The 18853-nt window shown below is 37.7% G+C and overlaps 1 protein-coding gene across 1 annotated transcript in view; it reads left to right on the forward strand.

Moving 5' to 3' along the window:
* Nucleotides 1-18195, forward strand: part of IPO5 (importin 5) — a 39828-nt gene extending 21633 nt beyond the window's left edge. Inside the window, exons 14-25 of the mRNA XM_010297091.1 lie at nucleotides 843-926; nucleotides 1749-1881; nucleotides 1989-2110; nucleotides 2622-2718; nucleotides 3220-3392; nucleotides 3852-3963; nucleotides 4565-4620; nucleotides 8478-8600; nucleotides 9227-9446; nucleotides 12881-13109; nucleotides 14694-14835; nucleotides 17442-18195. Of these exons, the coding sequence (XP_010295393.1) occupies nucleotides 843-926; nucleotides 1749-1881; nucleotides 1989-2110; nucleotides 2622-2718; nucleotides 3220-3392; nucleotides 3852-3963; nucleotides 4565-4620; nucleotides 8478-8600; nucleotides 9227-9446; nucleotides 12881-13109; nucleotides 14694-14835; nucleotides 17442-17528 (1578 nt within the window). The 3' untranslated portion in view covers nucleotides 17529-18195. The remainder of the gene's footprint in view (nucleotides 1-842; nucleotides 927-1748; nucleotides 1882-1988; nucleotides 2111-2621; nucleotides 2719-3219; nucleotides 3393-3851; nucleotides 3964-4564; nucleotides 4621-8477; nucleotides 8601-9226; nucleotides 9447-12880; nucleotides 13110-14693; nucleotides 14836-17441) is intronic.
* The last annotated feature ends 658 nt before the right edge of the window (nucleotides 18196-18853 follow it).

The following is an 18853-nucleotide window of genomic DNA, read 5'->3' on the forward strand; positions in this document are numbered from 1 at the left end:
TGGGGTTTTTTTGCCTTAAGAGAAACACTGGAGCCTCTCATTTACACAGTGTCAGAATGGCAGGTAAAATGTATGTAGTTCAAAGGAAACTTAGCACAGTTTTTGTATGTGGATGCCTGGAAAAGTTTAAATGTGCTGGTAATAGAACTTGAAGTACTTGTTTGTCATGAGGTTTGATGTATTAGGCAGGTTTTTTTCCTGATAAGTTGGTTAAAACATGTCTCTCTAGAAGTACCGAGAAACAACTGTGAAGGACTATGTAAGAGTCTACGTGATGTTCTGATAGCAAGTTCATATTACGGTTTAAATATTTTCATTTTATTGAGTGAAGAAAACAGAGGATTACACTTAAAAGTAGAATAATGTGATGTACACAGTATGAAAATACTTATAGGCCCCTGCAAAATTACCAGCCCTTTCCTTTGACTTAGAAGAACTACCAGTAAACTTACCATTCATGCAACTAAATTTTAAACAAATTTTAAACATGACTAACATTTAATAAATTAGTCTTAGAGGACTACTGAGAACAATGGGGAGTGAAGAGAGGGTAGGTATAACATCATTGGGGCATTTATGTAGTGTTTTATTTAAACAGTCCTCTGCTTTCAAGTGTATGAACAGAGTTATAGTGAAGCTTAAGACAAGAATGACTTAGTGATGCTTCCAGAAAAAGAACTTGTGTTTTCACTTTTATCCACATTTCAGTCTATTTCAAGCTTTAGCTTTTGCCTTCATAGTGCGTTGGACTTAAGTCCAAACAATTTAAGTAAGCATTTAAGTCTCTGAAAAGTACCTTTTTAATTTGCCTTTAAAAACATACAGTTGTTTCCTGTATCTAGTTTATGCAGGATGCATCAGATGTAATGCAGCTGTTACTGAAGACACAAACGGACTTCAGTGATCTAGAAGATGATGATCCACAGGTATGTTAAAATTGTGTCTTTGTAGTGCATAGCTCGTTGGTTAGTATTAAAAACTTTCTTTGTACATGTGATGTTTCTGCCTCCTCCCCTCTCGCCCCTCAATTACACCTTCAGACTAATCGATCATCACGTCGTACAAAAATTTTGATTGATTGCCTTAAGATGGCCTTAGAATCTTTCACAGAAGTGCTTAGGAAATGAGATTTCCAGGACCTATATTTGCTGAAGAAATTTCAGTATGTGGGTAATTGTTACTTGTCTATTAGTAACTACTTTGGCATTGTATGACCTTTTCCCTTGCTGTCACCTTCTTATAAATAGTTCAACAAGACTTGTTAGACAGCTGTTCTAATGAGTGGAGAGCTATTTTGACTTGTGCACCTGAAAACAAATACTCCTCTGAAAAAACAGTACTGCACTCTTTTTTTTTTTTTCTCTGTTTGCTATTTTCAGAAATGTGGCTCTAGTATCATTTAAATTCAGGAAATTATTCAGTTCAGAAAGAAATTTATTTTTCAAGATGGTCATGAGTGTGTTACAAGTACGTCTTATACTGTCATGGTTTTACATGTATAGCAACTTTGAGAGGTACTGTCAATGTGTTATTACAAATAAAGATTTGGGACAGGTCTTTTGAAGATGCATTTTTACATGGATTGCATATTGGATGAGTTGTTCTCTTTGAAATAAGTTCTATGCACTGCTGACAAATTCTTTTAAAATGTCCTATTGTATAATGTTCTTTCTTTATGATTTCCTTTTAAGTATGCATTAAAATAAAATGTGGGACATGAAAATTCTGACTGTCTTTTTCTTTTATAGATTTCTTACATGATCTCAGCATGGGCCAGAATGTGTAAAATTCTTGGAAAGGAATTTCAGCAGTACCTTCCTGTTGTTATGGGACCTTTAATGAAGACTGCATCCATTAAACCTGAAGTAGCTCTTTTAGACAGTAAGTTTAAGATAATGTTTTGCTTGAAAAAATACTGAAATAAATTATTTTGTGTCACTTGTAGATTTTTTTTTTTTTTTTTACTTCCCCCCCTCCCCGTGTAACAGCACAAGATATGGAGAATATGAGTGATGATGATGGTTGGGAATTTGTAAACCTAGGAGATCAGCAAAGTTTTGGAATTAAAACTGCAGGCCTTGAAGAAAAAGCAACTGCATGCCAGATGTTGGTGAGTAATAGCGCAGTTTTGGTGATCTATGTATTGCTGGACAATCGAGGCTGCAAATACTCTTTATAGTAACAAATGAAATAGTTCTGTTTTTCTTTGGGTGATAGCGTTAAGTTTGGATTTCAGACACTTCACTGTGTGTGGCTTAATTGATTAAAAATAGTTCCTTTACTTTGGACCTTTAATTTTTAAGGTGAACAGATAGTTTTTCTTTGTTAGCAGAACTTTTAAGGAATTGGAGACATTAGAGAGTAGTCCTTTTTGAAACTGTTGATGTTTCTGAATTGATTTTGAAAAATACACACATGTACTAAGAGTGAGAACTCATGCTGCTATCAGGGTTCCTTAAAATACCACAGTGGAGGGGGTAGGTAAGTGGATTATTGCATATTTTTAAAAATAAATTGAGAAGACTTAAACTTTTAACAATCTTTCTCACCATTACGTAGTTGAAAAATATTAGTAACAGTATTTTCCCTTAAAAGTGTCATTTCCATGCTTTGTGTTTCAGGTTTGCTATGCAAAAGAGCTAAAAGAAGGATTTGTGGAGTACACGGAGCAAGTTGTAAAGCTGATGGTTCCCTTGCTGAAGTTCTATTTCCATGATGATATCCTGTTAATGAATTCTACTGTGAAAATGGAAACTTAGTTTGGAAGAATGTCATGCTTACTGTTTTCCTAAATTAATAAAAAGTGTTAGTGTTAAAATATTCTGTTGTTTTATAGCAGAAATTGTTTCAGAGAATGTTGTTTTACACGCTATTTTAGGCAATGTATCCTACTTTTCCCCCGAGTTTTTTTTTTAAATAAGCATGTCTATAATGCTAAAAGCAAACAGTAGAGAAAGTGATGTTTGTGCCAACAAAGTGAAGGAGAACTTGAGTAGCTTTTCTGTCATGGCCTGAATCAGGCTTGAAACAAGTTTTAAATAGCAAATAGTTTAATTTTCCTATTATCTTAATCTGCATCTAATTAAGAAATCAAATGCACTGGACTATAATAAAAAAAATCAACTTCAGGTAGAAAACTAATAACTTCATGATGGTGGGTGCTTAAATTTTAAGCACCTTATGTCGGCCTGGATTGTTTTATTTCCTTAATAATGAAACGTGTTCGAGTGGCAGCAGCAGAGTCGATGCCCCTCCTTCTTGAATGTGCTAGAGTCCGTGGGCCAGAGTACCTCACACAGATGTGGCACTTCATGTGTGATGCACTCATCAAAGCCATTGGGACAGAACCAGATTCAGATGTTCTCTCAGAAATAATGCATTCTTTTGCAAAGGTAACTTTCTTCCCTACAAATTTTGTGGTGTTTCTGTTCATAGCTTTATGTGGTAAGAAAGGACATGTGTTTGATGCTCATTTAAGTGGCTGGAAGAAATGCAAGAAGTTTGGGTTAACTATAAATGTTGTTACAGCTGATTGAAAAACTCAGTTGTTCTTTTTTTGCAAGAACCAAAATACCAAAGTATTAACCTGAAATAATTACTAGATTTGTTCATTTTAATTGCAAACCAGTGAAGTTTTGTGCATGAAATGTACAGTGGTACTACGCCAATAGTCAATTATACAAGTAATTGTATAATTTAAGCATTGATTAGACTATGAATGTTCTATTAGTTTTATTTCTGCTAGTGATCACTTAAAGCAGAGCATGTATTCATATTATCTGTGTCCGTAGAATTCATTAAGACTGCTCATGTGCCTTAAAGCTGAAAAACTGATCATTTTATTTCACTAGTGCATTGAGGTAATGGGAGATGGATGCCTTAACAATGAACACTTCGAAGAACTTGGAGGAATATTGAAAGGAAAACTAGAAGAGCACTTTAAAAATCAAGAATTAAGACAGGGTAAGTTACCACAAATTCCTGTTAAGGTGATAATGGCTGTTCTTTAAAGCAGAATTCCTAATAATTTCTGAACACAAAAAAAAAAAAGCTTAGTTCATATTTCTTTAATTCACATATTTATGTGAAGTAATTAGGCTTTGAAACAACAGAATCCATGAGTTATATTTGTAAGCTCTGGGAGATGTAAGTTGGCATCATTTGCAGAAACACTGTAGTTTAATAGAAAGTTGATGGACAGATTTACTTGAAGACAGTGCATATGTCTATGGTGTTGTCATTTCTGTGTTGTTGTTTTTCTCCATCTGAAGACTTTGCAGTTTTTTTATATCAATGGTAGTTTCTTATTTCTATGCACTTCTGTCATTGCGGACAAGCTGGTGTGTTTTATTTCTATTTCATGTGCTTTTACACATTCTTAAACTGAACTGTCTCATTATACTTCAAAGTTCTTTGAATCTTCTTCAAGACAGAAAATTCCTGTTGCATCCTCAGCCTTTATTTCCTGTTTTCTAAATATGTTTCTGCATCATTTTTTCTCTTTTCACAGGCTTCTTATGCACTTGTAGAAATGTAATGGTTTAATATTTGTTTTTCCATCTAGTGAAAAGACAAGATGAAGACTATGATGAACAAGTTGAAGAGTCATTACAAGATGAAGTAAGTTGGTTTGGGGAGTTTTTCCACTCATAAAGCACCAGGATGGAAATACATCACATGGATATGCTATGCTACTCATTTAATGCATAGTGCATCCTCAGAATTATTTCTTCCTGGAAGAATGTTCTGTTACCATATTTCTTCAAAACTTCCAGTAAGAAATGGATCACAGTAACTATGTGAATTAGAAAATAGGAAACATTTCCGTGTTCAGTATACTGAAGGAAGAAGTTCAGGATACAGCTCCTCGTGTTCTTCATCCTCTCAAACATTTCTTAGATGACTTTATGTAGTCTGCTGTCAAGTGCTGTATCAGTGATAATATAAGGCCTAGCCCTGCTGACTTGCTTTTTCTTTGTGCCTTATGACCTAGGTGGCTCTTAACCTTGAGCATACCTCTGATACTTAGATCTCTGACGTGCCAGGTCAGGAGCCTGCCTCAAAAAGAATAGACCTAGAATAGTACCAAAGGAGGAGAGCAGGATGAATAGCTGACATAATGTGTTTTCTTATGAGAGAATACCAAAATGACTACTTAGCCCCTAAGATACCGAACTGACTTTTTAGTTTGAAGTGGAGGTAACTGTAGAAGGGAGACAATAGTTCTATTAAATCCTTACTGGTATGGAGACAGTAATAAAGAATAGTAAGTCACTGCTGCTTATAACATGAGGCATAAAGGATACTCAGTAAATTCAAGAACTAGCTGGGGTTTCTTTTGCCACACAATGCAGATGTGAAGTTGTGAAATTGACTTGTGAAGCTTGTTTACACAAGTTTAGCCTTTATGCAGACTCCAGAATACAACAGAAGATGCACCCATATGTAAATACTTTCTTAAATAACAATGCAGTTCTTGAGCCCTTTTCCTTTGGGAACATTAGGCCAGCATTCAAAAGGCTAGATTTCTGGCACCTACATACTGCATGGGATCAAAAAAATAACAAAACTCAAGTTCTAAGCCAAGAGCCTTTTCTGATTTTTCTCACTTTCTTATTTGCAATGTTTACTGTTCATCCTTGTAGACTGAGTTAGGCAGTTTGTTACCTTTTTTTCTTATGTGTCACTCTGTGCTGATAATGAGAGAAAATGCTAGCAAGCAGCAGTTTCAGAAAAGCTGAATCCATACTCTACAACAATGCATTTTTTAAAATGCTTTAGTTTATATTTGACCTTGCTGATTTTTTTTTTTAAAGACTGCAAGGAAGACTTGTCTGCATTACCCTGTGAAAAGTAGGAGTGGGACCAGAATGTCACTTGCCATATGGACAGAATTAACATATGGTAATGAGTAACATTGGGATAGACACCTTTGCAGAATATGTTTATATAGCCCTTTCCTGAAGGCAGCAGAAATGTAAAGGAGTGCAGAAGTCATGAAAGATATTCAAACAGTAGTTTCAGTAAGATACCCAGATACAGCCCTAGCTTAGGCAGTAACTAAACTGCTGAATTGATAGAGGGGAGGAGAAGGCATATACTAAGCAAGTGTTACACTCTCCCGCTGAGCATCTGTTAATCAGCTATTAGTAAACAGGCACTGACACACATGTCAGGTGGACCTTGCGGTGTGCTGCAGCAGTTCTCTACCTTTATTTTCATTTGTGCATATATTCCAGAGTTACTGCTTGAATTATGCCTTGGCAATGCAGAAGTTGTCTAATCAGGGAGGGTTTAAATATCCAGCTGTGGGAAGCTGCCTGTTGCATGAGAAATATTTATTAGTTTCTCACTAGGGACTAGAAACTACCTGTCTTATGTTTTCCCTACCTATTAAAGAATAAACTGATTAAAGGAACCATACTGAGTACAACAGAACTTGCTTTAAAATAAAGTTAAAGGGGTTTTCCCGACACAGGTGTGTCTGGGAACAATCCTTGCAGATTTGCAAGGATATAAATCTTGATCTGCTTGCAGATATAACATGAATTGATACCTGAATCTGAGCTAAGGATCTTTACTTCACCAGCTTAATGCATTAATTGGGCAAGGTGAAAAATGGAGTTAAGCCATGGGAGGAGATGATTAATATTCCTTACATTTTTGCCACACTCTTCTGTCACAAAGGCAGTTATCCATTTACTTTTCAATATAAGCTTGTTACAGTATCTGTAAGGTACAGAAGAGGAAAAGGACGCTTTCCCTTCTGTAAAGGGAACCCACTTGAAGCAGTAAATTTGCACAAGACAGTGTTTGTCTTGATAAAATTTTTCTGTCCCTGAAACAAACCTTCAAGTCCTAGGCAATTGAGTACTAGCAATGGAGTTAACATTTTTAAGAAGGGTAAAAAGGAGGACCCTGGGAACTACTGACCTGTCAGCCTCACTCTGTGCCCAGTAAGATCATGGAACAGACTTTCCTGGAAGTTATGTCAAGGCACATGGAAGACAGAGAGGTGATTAGGGACATCTGACGTGGCTTCACAAAGGGCAAATCATACCCGACTGATCTGGTGGTTTCTGTGATGGAGTGACTGCATTGGTGAATTAAGGAAGAGCAACTGATTAAGAGCAACTGACTTCTCTAAGGCCTTTGACACAGTCGCACACAACATCCTTGTCACTGAATTGGAGAGATATAGATTTGATGGATGGACTGTTTGGTGGATGAGGAATTGGCTGGATGGCCATGTCCACAGAGTTGCGTTCAGTGGTTCAATATCCAAGTGGAGATCAATAACAAGGGGTGTCCCTCAGGGATCTCTACTGGAACCAGTAGTGTTTAATATCTTCATCAATGACATAGACAGTGGAATCAAGTGCACCCTCAGCAAGTTTGCAGACGACACAAAGCTGAGTGGTGCAGTTGACAGGCCCGAGGGGTGGGATGCCATCCAGAGGGACCTGGACAGGCTTGCAAGGCAGGTCTGTGTGAACCTCATGAGGTTTAACAAGGCCAAGTGCAGGGTCCTGCACCTGGGTCAGGGCAACCCCCTATATCAGTACAGGCTGAGGGATGAAAGGATTGAAAGCGGACCTGCCGAGGAGGACTTGGGGGTGCTGGTGGATGACAAGCTGGACATGAGCGGGCAACACGCGCTTGCAGCCCAGAAAGCCAACTGTATCGTGGGCTGCATAAAGAGAAGCGTGGCCAGCAGGTCGAGGGAGGGGATTCTGCCCCTCTACTCCGCTCTGGTGAGAACCCACCTGAGCATCCAGCTCTGGGGTCCCGAGTGCAAGAAAGACATGAACCTGTTGGAGCGGGTCCAGAGGAGGGCCACAAAACTGATCCGAAGGATGGAACACCTCTCCTGTGAGGACAGGCTGAGAGAGTAGGGGTTGCTGAGCCTGGAGAAGAGAAGGCTCCAGGGAGACCTTCTTGCAGCCTTCCAGTACTTACATGAAAAGTGGAGAGAGACCTTTTACCGGGGCCTATAGTGACAGGACAAGTGGCAACAGTTTTGAACTGAAAAAGGGTAGGTTTAGATTGGACATGAGGAATAATTTTTTTCATGACAAGGGTGGTGAAGTTGCCCAGGGAAGTTGAGGATGCCCCATCCCTAGAGGTGTTCAAGGTCAGGTTGCCCAGAGAGGTGGTAGATTCCCCGTCCCTGGGTCCATTCCAGGTCAAGTTGGACAGGGCTCTGAGCAACCTGATCTAGTTGAAGATGTCCCTGCCCATGGCAGGGGGGTGGGCTAGATGAAGTTTCAAGGTCCCTTCCAACCCAAACCATTCTATGATTCTATCATTCTGTGATTAGACCAAGAGTTGAAAAATAGTGGACTTAGGTTGGTTTTACAAAACCAAATCATTAAAACAACTTTATTCCATTAGTTTAGAGACCTTAGCATTTCATGTGACTTCTACTATTTTAAAGATCATTAGTTTTAATGTGAGTTGTATCCTTTTCCTATCAGGATGACAGTGACGTTTATATTTTGACTAAAGTATCGGACATTTTGCACTCAATATTCAGCAGTTATAAGGAGAAGGTACTACCGTGGTTTGAAAGGTTACTTCCACTAATTGTCAACCTAATTGTAAGTACCTTGCTTTCTTTGACTTTGATTATTTTTTTCTGATGTGCTAATAGGTCTTCCATGCTGTTATCTTAGAGAACTTGGTAGATAGAATGTAGCAATTACAGTTTTAGAAAATAGAGGCTGTTGAAGGTTTATTTTGAATCATGTATGAAGTTGTTACCCTATGCTTTTTGAACAGCTGCACTGCTGTGCTACTTCTAATTTTTGTGTTGTAAGACCCAGGATCATTGACACACACAAGTATTTTGGAAATTTAGTTTGCCTGGGAGTGTCTGTTACTCTCTAAAATGCATTTCAAGAAGAGGGCCAAAAAAGTGTTGTAGACTAGTGGGGAAAACTGAGATTGAAATACGTAACAGAGTGTGAAATAGAGGTAAAGGTTTTAGTCTAAGATCATTATTCTCTTAATTAGCTGAGGTATTCACCTGGATTTGGTTTTGTTTATGGTATTGCTGCAAGTATCATTACAGAAAACTATACGTTTGCAGGATTAAATTTGATCCAGGAAGATTTTAACAAAAATACTAGACCACTGTTACTATGATTGTTCTGTTGATACCATCGTTGGCTGTACAAAAATACCGATTTTAAGGTGGCTTGAATGTTACCTGTTTTTGATGCAGTGTCCACACAGGCCATGGCCAGACAGGCAGTGGGGGCTATGCATTTTTGACGACATTGTAGAGCACTGCAGCCCCTCGTCGTTCAAGTACGCTGAATACTTCCTGAGGCCAATGCTGCAGTCAATATGTGACAACAGCCCAGAGGTTAGGCAAGCAGCTGCCTACGGTGTTGGAGTTATGGCACAATTTGGTGGGGACAGCTATCGTCCTTTTTGCACAGGTACATACTTCTGATAAAATGATTTGAATGTGATTGGGGCGGGGTTAAAAATTGCTTGCCTTTTGATTAATGAGGTTTCTTCCCTTTGGCAGTGAAATAGATTGCCAGTATAACCTGTGTGGCGGAGTGGTGATGCTTAGTAAAATACCTGAATTCCTTGGGCTTTTAATGATGTTCTGCTTAGTAGTTTTTCTGTTGCAGCACTTACTGCTTAGCAAATTTGATGTACATATATATTTTTTTTTTAAATATGGTCTGACATGCAAATGTCAGACCATTTATTTTTTCATAAAAAATAGCTTTCTGGTACACACCTGTCTCATAGTTGTTTTTTATTAATACTAACGTGGTTACATATTACCACAAATACCACAAAACCCTTTGGATGTCTGGAAAAATTATACAAGTGACCTGTATGAAGGAGTAGCCTAGAACACAACTTATGTGGTGCTCTGCTTTCCTGTCCCGTTATGTTAAAAGGAGGAGCCTGGTTTCTGTGACTAAGAAAGGAAATGAATATGACAATGCCTATCAGAAACACTTTGTCTGCTTTTGTTCTGAATGTCTCAAGCTTCTCTAGAACTTCAAATTTGTGTTGAACTTAAAGAAATTATTGTCTGCTGGCACTCTTCTTGCCAGTCAACAAAGTTAATTTTGCACACTACATAGCATCCCTTATCAGAGGTTTTCTTCCTTTTTTAAGAAAATATTGTCAGCTGTTTCAGGTATGTATTTCACATGAATTCTAAATGAAATTAGGATTTAATTAATTAAATGATTAAGGTAATTAAATGATGTAAGAAAATAAGAACCATGTGATAGATAAGTTAGGGCTTTAACACAAGTCTTACATCAATAGAGGTGGTAATTTTCACTGTTAATATAAATGTAATTGTCACATGATGAGGTGTCTTTTAAAAAAAAAATCTATAAAAAAGCAAGGGGGAAACCTTGCAGTGAAACATTAAAATTCAAAATTGTCTAGAAAAATACTTCCTAAAAGATGGGGGTTTTTGCAAACTTTTCCATAAGCTTGTCCCAAGGGTAGAGGAGTAGAGACTGAGGTCAAGACAGTTCCGATTTTGGAGTTTTGAGGGGGGTTTTAGTATCTGTTGAAGTCTAATTTTGTTTTTCATTCATTAGACTTTACCTTGGCCCACTTAAACTTTGTAACAACTTTGATCGTTTTCTTTGTATTTGGACAAATAATCCTTGCTTAAATCCAGACACTTGGCTTCTCCTTTAGTTGGCTGTTTAGATACAATAACCTTTTTGCTTTACAGCATACAGTTTATTAGTAGGCACCTCAAAAGTATTTTAAATTCTTTTGTATGTACATGAAAGAACTTTGTGATTTATTTTAATAGATGAAGATGTGCTGTGAGTAGAAACAAAGTAAATCCATGGCATGAGAAGCTTTCTGTCTCATAGGTTTTACTGTCTTCTCTGAAAACATCATGTTTGTGAGCTTTTACTTAAAAAATACTTTCTTTACTGATTAATATATAGCACAGCATATTGTTCTATTGCAAGTTTGTAGCAGTAAGTAAAGACTCGAACCTATCCAGAAAAAGCAGATGTACTAACATGAGCGGTTTTGGCAGTCAGTTGAAAATAATACAGGAATATAGGGAGAACTTGTAAATGGCAGAAGAGCTACATTATGATGAAACAAAAAGAACTAAAAATAGAATTGGTAAAGAGCAAAGAAATAAGATTGAAGAAAAAACTACAGCAAATCAAGTAACTTTCTAAATGGGGTTACAAGGTTACAATTTATGTGACTGTTGACAGTGCTTCTATTTCTTATGTTGGTGGAAGAATATTCTCTGTGAATATTGTATTAATTAGCTGCATGTGTTTCTTCTGAAATCATACCAGTGGCCTTGAAACTTTTAGTGGTGCAAGATGTCAGAGCAGTTAGTCCTTGGAAAAATATTACTATAGAAGATAGTCTTTCATAGTCAAAAGAATTTTTTTAGGATTTATCTATCACGATGTCTATGTAAGAATAGGTCTGTTCTCTAGACAAGAAGAAGACTCATCTGCTAAGCTGTAGGGAGGAGACCATCCTAATTCATTTTGATGCCCTCCTAATCTTACGGCTGCAAGGACACACATACCTACAGAGTCACCCATTAGTATTAAAGAGTATGAGGAAACACAGTTGAGTTTTAGCTTCAGCAGTCATGAAAACCTGAGGTATAAAATGCAGACTCAGTTTGCCTGGACATTGTAGACTTCTATGAAACAATTCTGCTTTGCAGAAAAGTCCAGCATCGTTACCCTGCATTCAATGCAGAAGCTAGTGAGTCTGATGACCAATGTTTCTGCACTTCTGTAATGTTTATCATCCCCATAAAAGTATTCTCATTTAGCTTAGGGTTAATCATATTTTTCCATAGCTGCCAAATTCTTCAAAAATCTAATTCAGTGGAGTTAATATCGCAAGTGTCATTGTGTTACCCCTTAACTGCAAAGCTGCTACTTACTCATGAAGTAGTGTGAAATCTCGCTCTTCCTCAGTAAGTGGAGTTATTCTGAAGTGTGCTTTCTGCACAATTCCACAACCTGTTTTCTGTGCTGATACAGAATTTCACAGCTTTAGCATTATATTTTTAGCAGAACAACACAAGGACAATTGTTCTTGCATGCATGTAGAGTGTTCTGAAGTCTGCATGGACACTAGTAACTAAAAACGTGACATTAATATTCATTTACAAGTGTGCATGTGGTTACCCACATGACTATTCAAAAAAATATAATTGCTGTTAACCAAGCAAGAAAATTAGCATTTTTCCTTGGTGTTTGGTTTTTACAATCTAAACCATGCCAGATGGATTCACCAGATGAGATTACTCCTATGAGCTTTTCCTAGTGCTCCTTTTAGTGGTGGGAGGTGTGTATGTACATATATATTTATATATATTTGTGCACACAAGCAATAGATGTACAGCAAGCATACACTGTAGACATGCACTAGAGTCCAAATTAATGTGAATGTCACTGTATCAGTGCTTTTCATCATCCCCCACGTTTATAGAACCTGTTAGATTAAAAAGATAATGCTTGTTATCTATGTTTTTACTATAAATTACAATGTTTTGTATATCGTAGATTGCATAACTATGACACACAGAGGAAGTTTTTTTTTTCTTTTGGATTTATAAAGCAAATCCACACTTCTGCAGTAGTTGTTTTCGTGTGTTTCCTTGCATAGCTTTATCTATCTTTTTGGTTTTCATATGGCTATTGAGCAGGGAAGAACCTAGAAGTAGTGGGACACTGGGATGACTGGATTTCGGTGCTTGTGGCTTGTGCCACAAAAAATCACGCTTCCAATACATGCAGTAGTCTCATGTAGAATTTGTGATGTTAATAAAGTATAACTTGATTGTGCATTAAACTTTATTCTTGTGTTTTTTAACAACTAGAGGCGCTTCCATTGCTGGTGAGAGTCATTCAGTCACCAGATGCCAAAACCAAAGAGAATGTCAATGCAACAGAGAACTGCATTTCAGCTGTAGGGAAGATAATGAAGTTCAAGCCTGACTGTGTAAATGTTGAAGAAGTCCTGCCACACTGGTTATCATGGCTTCCACTTCATGAAGATAAAGAAGAAGCTGTTCATACTTTCAATTATCTGTGTGACTTAATTGAGAGGTAAGGCAAAGTCTTGACATTAATGCAGAAAGTAAGCCTGTTTGCACGTTCTTTCCTTGCATTCATTTTCCAAAACTGAGAAGTTGCCAGGTTAATCTGGATATGCTTTAGAGAAGATAATTTGGAATGTCAGAACTGAGCCTTCCATGGAGTTATTGCTGTGTTTTTAAACAGTCAGTGTTCTCATCCGAACTAAGGTCTGTACGTCTTGGAAAAAGTTCCTGGCTGCTTTTTATGTACATGATGGGAAAGGATCAGCTGGGAACTCCTACAGAAAATTTCAGGAAAATTTTTGATGCTCTGCTTATTATCAGCATTCATAACTAGTCAGGTCTTTTTACTTAAGAGCAGCACGCATGCCCTTGCAGCCTTCTTTTCATAACCTTTTGAAGTAGCTTTACACCTTTTTGCTTTCCAAAAGCTTAAATGTCAACAAAACAAAGTATGAAGTAGAGAAATAATACAGATAAATTCATGCTACAGTGCTGTCTCCCTTAATACATTTGTAATAATAATTTCCATTACTATTGAAAACATCTTGTCCCACAGCTTGTTCTTTAGATTTGTGCTCCCTCCATAGGTCAATGGAAGAAAAGAAAAATACTCTAGCACGGGCGCAAGTTGCACTTCATCAATGAGTGGAGGCATGTCTTCTACAATTCAGCTTCTCTGAATCATTGTGTAGTAGCCATGTTGTGGCTGACACTGTAGTCTGTCTTAGCAGAAAGGAAATAACTCTGCTTTCCTACAGTCTTTTTTGCTATGTGAATGCCTTGGTGCTGTACTAAGGCAAGGTCTCAAATTGGGTGGTAGCAACTGAGGTCTCTATACTGAATATAGTACAGTTCTGTAAAGCCACCACAGTAATACTGGCATCTGTGCACGTACAGACATATCTAGAAATGGTACGGCATGCTTTGGTACCCAGCTATACTGTGGTACTTTTTGTACTGGCACACTTTGGTACCCAGCTCTGTGCAGGTGGCTCAGCCTTGTTACGTACTTCTCTGGAGCTCTGTCAGTCCTGCATTCACAGCCTCTGCGTTCCAGCAGCAGTAGGTGGCAGGGCTGGACGTGGATCACTGTTTTCCACCCAGATCCCTGGTTGCCAGCACTCCTTTACTCCAAGACTTGGCTGGAAAAGAGGGAGCAGAACTGCTTACTTGCTGTGTCAGTGAGAGTGCTGGCAGAGAGCTGAAGTCACTGGTGCTCCTGATGCCAGTAACACAACCTCCTCCCCCTTGCAGTGCTGAGAGATAGAGAAATAAGCCCTTTTAGGCAGGGTGTTTCTGGTAGACTATTTACAATTCCATCTGCATGGAACTCCACCATTCTGTAAAGTAACTTCTTCCTGATAAAGTGTAGGCTGATGAAAGAATCAGCTGGTTAAATATTAACAGGAGAGGGAACGTTCTGTCAGCACGCAACAAAGCTATGCATACTTACTCAGCTGAGTGAAACTTAGATGTAAATAAATAGCTTTAGAATAAGATATTTCAAAATCATTCAAATTATGTGTAAAATGCTTTTTTTTTTTTTAGTTAAACATTAATTTCTTTGTAATACGTATTTTGATTGTAACAGCAACAACCCAGTTGTCCTCGGTCCCAACAACTCTAACCTTCCCAGAATATTTGGTATAATTGCGGATGGTGAAATTCATGAAGCTATTAAACATGAAGATCCATGTACCAAACGGTTGGCTAATGTTGTTCGCCAAGTGCAGGTAAATAAACACTTGCTTAGGTATAAAGGGAACATGTAGAATCCACTTTCAGAAGTAACCAAACTGTTAAACCAATTCCGAGAGCCTTGTCTCCTTAGAGAATAATGCTTCAAACAGTGATCTTGAAGATCCTTTGACATTCCTTGAACCATTAATGATAAAACTTGGTAACATTTGCATTTGAATAAAGTCTGTCTCTTTTGATAAACTTCAGAAGCTTATTAATTAAAAAAAAAAAAAAGCTTTAAGATATATGCAGCTAGATGGTTAACAAGCTAGCCAGTATTAATTATTTGTGGTTGTTTTTATTCTGAGCCAGAAATTAAAATCTGTGGAGAAATCTGCCTATCTTTGTATCAGTGAACTGTACTGCAGGATTTGATCCAACATGGGGTTCCTGTAAGGGTCCCCAGCACCCTGTGGTGACTTACTAATGCAGAAGAGGCTTGGGATCTTTGCTAGAGAATGAGCACAAACCACAAGTAATTTTACTACTGCCCTCTTTAATTCAGTGCAAGTAGAGGCGGCTGTTCAGTGTTTTCCCTACCTCTGTGGAGCTGCCCCAACCTTTATGCCATCATGAGTCTGTACAGTGCTGGGTGATGAGGATGTCCAAATATTTAAGCTGCAGCTCTCTACGGTGTTGTGAGTGATAGTGCTCACAGGGCAGCTCTGATCTGGCAAAACACAGGTTCAAGAATTTTCAGAATACATGATTTTGGAAAGGATGCAGTTGGATGAGCATATCAGCCTGTGAGATCCATTATGACTGGTAGAAAATATCCTGTTAAAACTCTGAAGGCATAAAAAGAATGAAAACAACAAGCAAAGTTTCAAAGTAAAAGTGGTATAAGCGGCTGCTCTAGGTTCTGGCTGACAGATATGAATCCTTGCTGTTAGTGCTTGAAGTCTGGGTATGGAACTTTTGTATTTGGGTATGCTAATGAATTTGTTCAGTTTACCTTAAATGCTCAAGGTCAGTTGATTTTTTTTTTTTAATTTTTTTATAACAATACAATGGTACATACATGTATAGATTAGTTGTGTATAGCAAAGTCTTGTTTTGGCCAGGAATGATAGGAATACTAAGATGGAAACAAGACTTCTGCATTGGTTAAATGGTTTACCTTCAGACAGGGGGGAAAATCTTAAAGGTCATGTTTATTTAAAAATATAATTTTAACTTACTGTTACCAATTATTACCAATCCTGTATCTCTTCACACATAATCATTTGACTTTAGAGAAGCACTGTAAATCTTTTACACCATGGTAGGAGCTTTAAAGGCTGTGTAGCTGCTAACTGTCTGCCTGCTGCACCTTCCCAGATTCCAGGAGAAAGACTTTTTTTTTTAATGACCTCAGTAAGCTGTTCCACTGCCAGCAGCTGACATGAGTAACATTATGGTCATAGTTGGAATTAAACATAAACTTTTTTCTCATGCTTAGGTATTCCCAGGCCAGAAATACCCCAGAAATATTTCAGTGTAGAGTACCAATTTAAAGGTGTGTCAGAAATTCTAGAAGAGCACATCTAATTCTGCAATATTCCATTATACATTGAGAGTCTAAAATGCCTACTATTATTTAAAACTAAAAACATAAACCCAAACTCAACTTGAGGGCTTTGCTTTGAAATTCTTTCAAATTCTGTGAATCAATTTTTATTTGATTTTTTGTGTGTGTGAGAAAATGGCATTATAATAGAGCTGAACATAAAATATACCAAATATAAATGAAAACAATCCCTTTTAATTTACTTCAAGTATACTGCTATCACAAAAAACAATCTCAAGACCTACAGCCAGTCACATGCAACTTTTTTTTCCTATAATTGTCCTTCTAAAGAATGCAGGGTGCAAGTTGCTTCCAGCTTCTATTGATAAGCAAATAAATACTCCCAGCCTTTTTTAATTTACAGCATTTCCTGGTACCATTAGAACCAGGCCCTACTGATGGTGACTTTAAAAGCTAATGTCTCAGCTGAGGGCTGTGGTAACACAGGTGAGGTATACTGAGGGGAAGGAAAGTGTGGGTTTGCATTTACCCAGATAGATGCTATGTATATTCTCTCTGGGAGGTAATTTACCATTCTTTTCGCTAAAGAGTAATGCCGTGTGTTGGCAGCAGAATTTTGTGCATACACCCGTAGCGTAGCGTGTCATGTCACGCTGTAATCACAGTGCTCCCTTCCTCCGAATGCGTCACAGGTGTACCAGTGCCCAAAAGATACTCTCGCATTTAGGTATGGTTCAGTTTTGCCTGAAAAGTTACCTTTTAACTTCAGTGCAGAAGGGAGCAAATGCTTTAGGCTGTGATTAACTTGAGTGTCAATTGTCATTTGACCCACTTAGTTATAGGGAGTTCCCAGGAGTTTCGAATCCATTACTCACTCCTCTGCTACCGAGCCAGAGCTTGCCTCTGTTTAGCATTGGAGAGCATCTCTAGTTGAACCTACGTAGGGCTGCATATAACTGAAAATTTCACTCTGTTCTCTTTGGCATATATAGCCCAGTGAATGTTGAGCTTTGTAAACATACAGAAGTTTAGCATGTGCCTTAGAAGCTTGTCAGCCTGCATAAAGACAACTTCTCATTTGTTTTCTAGACTTCTGGAGGACTGTGGACAGAATGCATATCACAGCTCAATGCAGATCAACAGGCAGCCATACAGGAGCTCCTGAACTCTGCTTGAAGGGCCTTAATTATCATCTGCAAGAAAACTAACTCCAAATAAACGTTTACCCTATTGTTTAGGTTTCTTTTGTTTCTTTTTTTGAGTAAAACCAGAACTGTAGTGCATGTAGGCCATTCTTCTGCGACCTACAGGCAGTGGCAGCAGGAAGAAGCATTCTTTCAGAACGGTGTTTAAATTGGTTTCTATCCCACAACACGGAAGAAGTTTCCTGTAAACCCTACAATAGCACTGAAGAGTATTTTTCTAACAGTATAAGCCATCCATACGATGGTGAAAGGGAAACAAGTTGAATTTTCTCATTAGATATAATGAATTAAGAAACAGCTTTAAGACCTTGTATTCAGCAGTAGGTGTACGTTATAACGTTTCTCTACATCTAGTGTTAATTGTATTAATTGGAGTGTGAGTCTTTGTAGGGTAGAACGTGTCCTTCTGCCCAACAAGTTAATAGATCAAAAGATGAAAAACTGAAGACAAACATCGCGCATGAAGACCTCATTGATCGCACTTTCAGATGCCCAAAAACAACTCGTGCAGTGACTCAATGAGGAAAGCTGTTCAGCTTCCAGCCCTTGAATGTGAAGTCTCTTTGGCATGTCTGACAGTATCTCATTCACTCCTCAATAAACGACATTGAAACACAAGAAGCTTGTGTAGCAGTTCAGTGATGTGTGGTTCTTTTAATTTCCTCCTGTGAAAAGATGCAAGTAACAAACTATACAAGTCATGATTTTATATTTGGAACTTTGTATATTGTTGCCTCTAACTGATTTTATGCATTTTTTTCTTGACTTTTTAACAAATTTTTCACCCAAGTGTGTAGAATGGAAATTTAATGCCATTTCCTTTTATGACAGTAAATTTGCGTATCCTGACTTAAAAATGTTTTTAATGTTCAGATGTGATTGCATTTCATGACTTAGGAAACATAGTGTTGTTCCAGCTGCAAATGTGCAGCATGATCTGGCAGCCAGCAATACTGCTATAGGAATCTGTGTTTTGTTTAAAACGATCAGTTAGTTGGTAGCCTCACCTGAAAGAATCAAAAAACCTTTTCAGGTCTTTTTGGTACTGCAAGAGCAATACGTCATTTGCCAGCTAACATAGCAGCAAACATAAGCATAGAGTATGTGATTTCTAATAAAGGTGAGTGATGTTTTTGCACTCTATTACTTTGAAGATGTTAGTATATGCACTGATCTCTAAAAACTTCGGTTATTTACTGAAGTGTTCTTGAAGCCAATCTCAATAGTCTCTTAAAACAGAAATCTTTTCAGAGAGAGTGTAAGTTTTCTTCGTTTATAACAAGAAAAGGTAGAACT

Source organism: Phaethon lepturus, unplaced genomic scaffold, assembly GCF_000687285.1.
Source record: "Phaethon lepturus isolate BGI_N335 unplaced genomic scaffold, ASM68728v1 scaffold2251, whole genome shotgun sequence".
NCBI lineage: Eukaryota > Metazoa > Chordata > Aves > Phaethontiformes > Phaethontidae > Phaethon > Phaethon lepturus.